Source organism: Molothrus aeneus, chromosome 1 (assembly GCF_037042795.1).
Source record: "Molothrus aeneus isolate 106 chromosome 1, BPBGC_Maene_1.0, whole genome shotgun sequence".
Taxonomy (NCBI): Eukaryota; Metazoa; Chordata; class Aves; order Passeriformes; family Icteridae; genus Molothrus; species Molothrus aeneus.
In genome coordinates this window covers 16,782,705-16,791,827 of record NC_089646.1, presented here as the reverse complement: position 1 = coordinate 16,791,827, position 9,123 = coordinate 16,782,705, and the positions used below count along the sequence as shown (strand labels likewise).

The following is a 9,123-nucleotide window of genomic DNA, read 5'->3' as shown; positions in this document are numbered from 1 at the left end:
AGAGGTTCTAAATCTTAATCCTTTAAACTGGCTGTGAAGATAGAGCAATCAAGCCATTCCTAACTTTCTGCTCTAATTATCTGCTTGGAAACTTTGGCTAGAAGCAAGGAAAGCTATTTTTGCTTCTAAAACATGGCCAAACAACATGATGAGAGGTGAGAGAACACACTTTAAATAGGCTGCTCTCTCTACTTCCCTGAGAAGTAGATTTCCCTTTTTCCAAACCCATCACACATGTTAAGAGGCCTTCCTATGGTGTTGGTCAACATGAGAGCATCATCTGCTCCTTCCACAGCATCATCAGTGCATAAATGGCTGCAACATTTGCCATTATAGCACTAGTATGGACCATGAAGCATTTAATTGGAGAAGTGGGCATTCTAATGCATGAGGTTGTGCGCTGTAGTGCATTTGTTTTTTTTTCCTGAATCTAGCTTTGTGTTTAGTGCCCTGTCCTGGAAACTTAATGCTGCTAGCTGTAATTCTGAGATTCAGCATGGAGTTTTGACTCTGAGTTCAGGAGCAGATTTCTCCTAAGATTAATATGAGTTTCAGTCGTTCACTACTCTTTCAAAAACTGTTCTGAAGGAAACAGAAGGCTCCTGCCCTGTGTACTGGGTCTCATGAAATGGGCCAGGAATCAGGGGCAGACCCTGTCACACTTGCTCAGTCAGAAGAAATCCTCCACGGAAGCAGATTTGGACTGAATGGTTTAATGAGTTCTACACCAATTTTTCCAGAATTACATCAGTTACCATCATTCACTTTATTTCCAATGGGTCATTCGTGATATTGGCAACAAGATATAAATTGACTTTTCTCTTCCGTCTTGTCCCCTACAAGTTAGAAGGCCACTTCTCATCTATTCTTAGCTCTTATTCAGTGAAAGCTCCTCAGGATGAACAGAATGGAATTTATGAATGAGTTTTAGGACTGATCTGCTTAAACCTGAGTTGCCTTTTCACTTTGTCTCGAATCAGGCTGTGATTCTCTCTAGAGAATCCTTGCCCTGTCATACTCAGGAGGTCCATGCAAGTTCAATAACCTACAGCACATCCTTTGCTAACTGCAGCCAACAGAAGCTACACACAAAGTTCTTAAGGGTACCAGATGTTCAACCTTAGCTAGAAAACAGGACACCAAGAAAAGGCTTTGAATAGAAAATGGTAGTCAGCTTGGGGTAAGTCCTCCCCAAGGTTTTTCGTGCTGCATGAGGAACATAAGAACGTTTTATCTCCTGAAGGCTTATGAGTTACTGTGGCCTGAGACAGTTCTGACCTCTTGTAATTTTGCTGTAAAACATCCAAATTTGAGCCTCTTGGGCAAAAAACTGTCTTCCAGCTCAGTGTTGGGATGAATTACAGCACCAAGGCAAACAGGTGGAAAAAGCAGACCAGTGGAAGTTACTCTTCCCCACTGTGCACATGTCTTGACAAACGTGTAATGTAGTCCATTAAGCTGACACAGTGGTCAGTGTTTATAATAACTTTAATACATTCAGTAGACACAAAAAAATACTTTACAACATTAACATGTTGACACAAAAATTAAAAATGCAAATGCAATCTCTAAGTTTTAATTTATTATTTTTCTTGCCTGGCTTTTCTGAAGCCTTTGCTTCCCTGTTGTGTTTATTTTTTTTTGTCTTTCATTTTCTTCATGTCTTACATTCCCTGACAGTCATTACAATTGAATCTACATATAATAAATATAACTTATAACACATTAAACTTAGTCACAAACAAACTTTATAATTTCTCAAGCTCAAGTTTTTTAGATATGGTATTGGGTGATCTCACAAAGTTTCCAAAAAATGTTAAAAACACTGGAATAAAAACAAGACCATGAAGAGCCCCAAACAAAATAACAAGGAACATGATCTTGAAGAACGTCCTAAAGATGTAGGTGCTCGCTGCAGCCAGAACAACTACGCCCAGTATTGTAGAAACCGCACCTTGTAGAACTGGGTAACCCAGCACGGACAGAGCTTCAATTGCCCTTTTATTGGCCGATGACTCTCCACTGGTAACAAAGGCATAGGAAATGTGAGCAGAAAAATCTACTGAAAACCCAATGCAAATGACCAGGTTGATCATGGATATGGAATCGAGGTTGACGTTCCAGAACGTCATGAAACCAGCAACACCAACTATAACAGAGGCTATAGCAAAGGTCACCCACAAGCAGCACAACGGGTTGGGAATGAGCAGGAGGGAGACAACGAGCATGGCCCCGGCAGCAACCACAACATTCTGAACAGTGTTCTGCACTATTACCAGGTACTGGTCGTAGTAGATGAAGGCTGGGTGATACACCTTCAGTGGAATGCTGCACTGCTTGGCTGCCTCTCTTAACTCATTGAGGAGATTCTTCTCATCCACGGCTGATGTCACATTCACTGTCTGGATGAAGAAGCGTGAAGCCTCTATTTCATCCTGAGTCTTGTTTATGTCCCACTCAGAACTGTGATGAACTCCAAATAGTACAATTAAGTTATTTAAGAAGTCAGTCTTACTGTTTATATTTATCACACCCCTTTTGTCAAGTTCTGTGTATACTCTCAGCCATGACTCTGAGAGGTTCTTATCTACATAGGAAATGTTCTCTAAATTCTGTGCACAGCTCTCAATGCCAAGACGCACCGACTCATTCCAATAATCTACACTCTCAGTAATGACAACCATGACCCTGGGCCCATATGTGGAGAAGTATTTGTCATCATCATCATAGTATGGAATAACGTAGGAGGCATCATTTGCCAGATTTCGGAGATCGATGCCTTCCCTGACCTGAGTACACCCATAAATGCTGCCACCCAAATATGCTCCGTAGAGCAACACCATGAGCACCTTGATCCATTTATTTGTAACAAAAGGGCCGTAATACTTTTTAAAGAATAAGCTCATTGGATGCTCACCTTCTGGCTGAGATGGCTGCCCAGAACAGCTGCCGATACAGCAAGCATTGTACAAGCAGGAGTTCTCAGCCTGATCTTTACCTACATCCACACGCATACAAGTCAGCCAGTGTCGGTTCCCTTGCTCCCTTTTGTGATTTAATACCAGAACTGCCCCAAAGAAGGTCATGGTATATACATAGCAGAAGACAAAAGCTGTCCCTGTATAGAGGCAGAAAGACCTCACGGATGGAAAAGCAGTCCAGGTGCCAATGAAGAAGGCCAAAACATCCGTCAGAGTGGTGATGGTCACAGAAAGTGCTGCCTCTGCATAAGTCTCAGCCAACAGAGATTTAACACTGGATTTCTCGTTTTTCCTTGAACTTTGCTCCCAGGAAGCAATCATGATGAACATGTCATCAACGCCAACCCCTGCAAGAGGAGAGACTGTTAATGCTGCGCTGCAAATGGCAGCTTCCACCAACACCCAGCAAAACTACAACATTAATCACATTTCATTCTGCATAAAGTCTGGAGAAGAAAGTTGGGCGACTAACACTGCTCAAGCACTGATGCAAGTTACAAGAGAATCTGGAAAACAGATCCTTTGTGTGTAGCTGAATGTATTACCTTTCAGCACCTCCTGGTGACCTGATGGGCTGTTGATCCCTCAGCGACTCTGCTGAAGGACTGAGCACACCTACTGCATCTCTGACAAGTGTCTTGTAGCTGATGTCCATGATGCAGATGTCAGATTTCAAAGCATCATATATTCTGATCCTCAACTATTCTTACCACTGGAAGCATCCCCCATTATCTCTGGAATCTCTTCTTCAGCACTGCAGCAACTTAGAGCAATAATGTCTTGTTCTGCCTTCAGAAGGCAGGAAGAGCAGTTGCTACCACCTGGGAGAAGAATGATTCCAGTTTTCCAGTGGCTTACTTTTTTTATGCTCTTTGCCCTCCACTTCTCTCCAGTTTATTTTCCAGCACTTTTTCACAATTTATTACTCATTTTTGTTCACCTCTATACTGATGTGCTCACACATATTACCTGACAGGTCCCTGGGATAACCTGCCAGGAAGACTGGATCCTGGGTTTGAGTTTTTGCTAAGATGCCAGAGTAAGTGAGCTGAAGTTCAAAAATGAAGAGCCAATGGGCTTCTCTCACCTCTGCTAACTCTCAAGATTATTATCTCACACCTTTCAATATTTTGCCATGTTGTCAAGGGCTCTTCTATTCACTGAAAATTAATCACACAGTGCAAATAGCAGAGTGAGATTTAGCCAAGCACAGAGGAAGAGATGAAATCATTACCTGCTACCTGAACAGGCAATTGCCAGTAAACATGCAATGATGAATTAAGGAGCACATCAAAAGGTACTACTGGGTGGCAGGGAGCCAGACTGCTTCAGAAAGCAAGCAGCCCTCAAAGCAAATCCTCTGATGTACTGAGAATTTGTTTGCTTTAACGCAAGGAAGACAAAAGTCTGTGTGTTATATCTGAAGATCTGAAGAGACTGACTTAACCCCTTTCCCAGGTATACAAAAGGGGCTTTTTGATAATCAGAGCCACTGCAATTGATGAGCAAGCAAAAGTAGATGAAAAAATGCATTAGAATTAAACAGGAAACAAAGAAACAATGCCTGCCCAAAGGAGCATTTGCATTGGACATCTTAGGATGATGCACAGCCTCCGTCAACCTGGGAACCCCATGTGTTTCCCTCAGCATGAGACATAGCTGAGGGAAAAACATCAGATGAATGTATGATACAGGAGACCAGTAAAGATTTTAAAAGCAGTAATTTGTTTGCAGCAACATTATGTGGTTGGAAACATCTAATTGCAGCAACACTTTCAGTACTTGGAAAGTTCAGCACTGGCTGTTAAGCAGTCTGTGTAACAAGGATGCAATGATACCAACTTCCTTGGGTTTTTGGGGGGAGCTGCTTGCACAAATGGTGCATCCCTACAGTTGTGCAGCCAACTGAGACTGGTTCATAGATGTTATACTGCAGAGGATTAATCATCCTGGCTACACTTCCAGGGACACTAGAACAACTCCAGAAGTGCTAACCTTACCACTCTCCCATTTACAGTTTACCTGCTGTAGCAGTGGATCTAGATCAGGCCTTGTCTTCTGGGGAAAGCTGCCCTTGCACCAGAACCCATCTCCAGTCCCACTGTGGCACACGCAGCTGAGCTGAGGGGCTTGCCCACCTCTGTAGATGCTCTGGGGGGGCTGCACCTCTGGGTACCTCCTACACTCACTTCAGGAGAAACTGTTGTATTCTCTGACATTCACATCATAAAAGACTGACACCATTAGGTTGCTTTAACTTCACTCTGGTCTTTGTATCTGAATACAACTCACTTTTTCTACTTACCCAGAATGAGGAATGGTGCATTTGCTACAGTGACCACAAATGGCACTCCACAGAAGAGCATCAATCCAAAGCTGCTTAATACAGCTAAGCCAGAAGAAAGCACTCCACAGCTTGCAAGCCAGATATTATTTCTTATACAGCTCAGTCTGAAATGATTTCAAGGAATATCTTAGTTATGTGTCAAATATTTCACCAAGGTGTTTGGCATGAAAAGTACTCACATACCAGTGATACCCTCTCTCAGAATAACTCCTGATGAAAGCTGTGAGGAGAGTTCCCATTTGTCAGCATTATAGAAAATATTTTTTCTATGAGGTGTTATACACATTATTACCACTGCCCAACTATATTCAGAAGAGTAAGGATGTGTACTGATCTTTACATCAATAACACGAGATGGCAAAATAAGGGTACATATGCTCTACTAGTGAGGCATGACTTCAGGTGACCCAAAAAAATTGTGAATTTCTAGAAGGTCTTTGATTTTACATGAGTTCTTGCTGTAGCATATCAGTGGAAGCACCTTTCAGGCAGTACGTGCCGTGTAGAGAAACTTTCTCAGCAGTCAGGTTGGCTACCAGCCTTTTACCAAGACGCCTTGGAGGGCTGGGTCAAGCATTCCACAAGAAATGCTCCAATAGGTATGGTGCTTGATGCAAGCACTAAACCAGTCCACTCACCCTAAAAGACTAATTTTTGGAACTACAGGACACAGACACTGCTCTACAGCTGTTGAGTGTACAAGAGTTCACTTTCCATCAGCACAAAGAAAGGGCAGGTTAAGTTCTCTGTGGAGAGCAGGTAAGGCTCTGACTCTACTAGCAAGCAAAACAACTAAGGCTGTACCCAGACTTGCAGGAATCTATGAAGCTACTGCTCGTCCACCTGAACCTTAACTAAGTACTGAACACTTGTTCAAGTTTTCATCTACCATCTAAGCAGCTGGGAGATACACACATGTAGACAATAAAAGGCAAAGAAATACATTTTGCCTATAAAATGTCACAGAAATTCTGAAGCTTCAAGAATGCCTTCACTTGACAAGAGCAGAAACCAACTGAGGGAGGTAAAGAACAGCAGAGATCACTGTTCACTGAGCCATGGCTTAGAGATATTTTACCTTAGGCAAGAGATGACTGCAAAACTTATTGTCAAGAAATATGTCACAGAGAAGAGCGGAATCACACTCTTGGCATTTCCTTCAAACTCCTGTTGTCTTGACAGTGAGGTAAAGTAAGTCACCTGCCGTTAAAACAAGAAACATTGAAGCACTTTTCCTCTTCTGGGGCTTTCTGCACAAGCACGAGCAAGGCACACACCAGCTTGACAGAGGAGCATTGGCCTGGCGCTCACAGCCCACCTGCCTTCTCCCTTTCCCTTTCCCTTTCCCTTTCCCTTTCCCTTTCCCTTTCCCTCTCCCTTTCCATTCCGCGCCGGGGCTGCCCGGACGTTTCGGGCTCGGCGGCTCCGCACGGCCGTAGCCGGCCCCTGCGTTACCTGAATGGAGCCGAGGCGCAACTCCGCCACTTTGGATGAGATGTTCTGCACGAAGCTCTCCAGCCACTGCCGGCTGTCCTGCGCCTCGGGGCCGTCCTCCCGCAGGTAATACAGCAGCTTCAGGGCCCGCGCCCTGAGCACCCGCCCGCCGTCCGTGTCCACGCCGCCCAGCGCGGTCCCCAGGAAGACGCTGTCGTTGACGGGGAAGCGGAGGCTCCCCGGCTCGGGCGGACCCGCATCGCCCCGCCGCGACAGCAGCTCGTTGGGGCTGGCACAGCGGCCGGCGGTGCGGGCGCAGAGCCGCTCGTACTCGGCGTCGTGCACGGTCGCGTTCAGCCGCAGCACCTCTGCCCACGGCGCCGCGTCCAGGACCGAGGTCCCGTTCGTCGCCACGGCGATGAGGGCGGCGTAGGCGCCCTCGGTGGGCAGCCGCGCGGCGGAGAAGCGCTCCGAGTCGTTGGTGGGGAAGTGCCGCCGCACGAAGTCGCGCTCGGCCTTGGCGGGGCCCCACGTGGGCGTGAACTGCCCCTCGATGTCGTTCGCCTGCCGCTGCGGTAGGAAGACGAAGCCGGCGCCCAGCCCGCCCGACAGCAGCAGCGGCACCAGCACGAAGGGCCAGGGGCAGGCGGCCACGCCGCCCGCCAGCCCTTCGAAGAGCCGGCGCAGCGGCCGCTCCACGCAGTTGGTGTTGCGGCAGGAGCAGCGCTCCGCGGGGTCCCGCGGCCCCGCCATGGCCAGGCGGGCACGGGCTGCCGGCCGCAGCTCCTCGCCGCGGGCCCGACGGTGCGGTCTGTGCAGGCGGCGGAGCAGCGGAGAGAGAGGGGAGAGAAAGAGGGAGAGGAGCTCAGAGCCGCCCTCTGCCCGGCAGAACCTCGGACCGCATTTTTCAGCGGGCGGAACCGCCCCTGCCGTGACTCAGCGGGGTTTCCGCCGCCTCCCTGGGACTGACAGTGGGAGTCGGGCGGGCAGACCAGGCTCCCCCCGCCGCGCCCCGCCCCGGGTCGTGTCACCCCTGCCCTCCGTGTCCCCCCCTGCCCTCCGTGTCCCCCCTGGCGCTGGCTCCGCGGGTTCCAGCCCGTTTGCAGCGCCCGCTGTGCTGAACCGCTGCCCGGATCCCGCCTTTGGGACCGCTTCCCGGCACGGATCCCGCCGCTTCCCGGCACGGCCCCGCGCCTTCCCTTCAGCCTCCAGACGTCATCGGCTTTTTTAGTGTTTTCCCCGAAGCTGCTGCAGTCGCTACTTCACTGCTATGCATTATTCTTCCATGTGAGAGCAAAACACGGACAATGGTGATGTGTAGCTCTCAGTGTACTGGTTTAGAAAACAGCAAAGTGACAGCAGAAGAAATAAAAGACTTTGAAACAAGGGTTAGCTATTCCAGTTGGCAAGTCACAAGAATATCACTAGTGTGATATGCCACAGCTTTATGCAGTAGCAATAATAGGAAGAATCTTTCCAAGTCCAAAAACTGTCTTGCAGCCTGGTGTTCTTGACACTGGTGACAGTGATTTGAGTGGTCTCAGGCTGAGAACCTTAAGCTAAGATATGACATTACTAGAGAGGTGTCCAGACAATATGTCACAGGCAGGCACTTCTCCTTGCCCTTGAGAGAAGCAACTCTCTTCTCTCCTGCCAGTACTTGCAGAAAAGTTGTAGGTATTTCTTCTCTCCCATCTAGGGAAGACAAGCTTGGCATCTGTGAGTATAAAAGAGCCAGCCAGGCTCTGAGCAAGGTTATATATCTGCTGCACTCAGCACTTAGGGCAGGTTGGATCCTGGTGATTCCTTTTTCCATGCACAGGTTTTCTGAGACAGGTATTTCTCAGACAGACACTTAGAAGCTATTTTCTTTAGCTCCTAACTTGTTGAAACCTAGGAACTGGCCTGGTGGCAGTAGCTACCCAGTCAGGGTACCCACTGGGCACAGACCAGTGCCTTTAGGTAAACTGAGGCTTGGGAATCTGCCTTACAGCATGGAAAGATGACTCCACCAAGTCTCAGTTCAGAGTGGTGTTCAAGCAGGGAGTGCATGCCAGTCTTCTCCCAGAATCTGAATGCTTGTCCTTGTTCCCTGGCCTATTCATGCACTTTATATTAAATTCTAATAAGATAAAATATACTTCTTGGAGCAGGGCAGGAACTGGTCATAGGACTTCCAGCAAGTCAAGGTTTCTGGTATTTTTTGGATGAAGGCACAATCTCTCTTTGTTGTTATGTTGCATTAGCTGGAAGTTTCAAAATGACATTCCAGTGAATTACTGTTTGGCCTTCCTTCCTTCCTTCCTTCCTTCCTTCCTTCCTTCCTTCCTTCCTTCCTTCCTTCCTTCCTTCCTTCCTTCC

At 47.3% G+C, this 9,123-nt stretch overlaps 1 protein-coding gene across 1 annotated transcript; it reads right to left on the bottom strand.

The window, feature by feature from the left end:
• Positions 1-1,470: 1,470 nt before the first annotated feature.
• Positions 1,471-7,515, bottom strand: LOC136563159 (patched domain-containing protein 3-like). Its single transcript, XM_066560425.1, has 4 exons — positions 6,784-7,515; positions 6,407-6,528; positions 5,287-5,432; positions 1,471-3,328 (listed from the first exon to the last, which is right to left on the bottom strand). The coding sequence occupies exons 1-4, from the start codon at positions 7,513-7,515 to the stop codon at positions 1,749-1,751; spliced, it is 2,580 nt and encodes an 859-aa protein (XP_066416522.1). The 3' UTR covers positions 1,471-1,748.
• Between the last annotated feature and the right edge of the window lie 1,608 nt (positions 7,516-9,123).

Coding starts and splice junctions, on each gene's coding strand:
- LOC136563159 (XM_066560425.1), bottom strand. CDS start 7,515: ATGGCGGGGCCGCGGGACCCCGCGGAGCGCTGCTCCTGCCGCAACACC. Junction 6,529..6,783: donor TGCGCCTCGGCTCCATTCAG/GTAACGCAGGGG, acceptor TTTTAACGGCAG/GTGACTTACTTTACCTCACT. Junction 5,433..6,406: donor GCAGTCATCTCTTGCCTAAG/GTAAAATATCTC, acceptor AAATCATTTCAG/ACTGAGCTGTATAAGAAATA.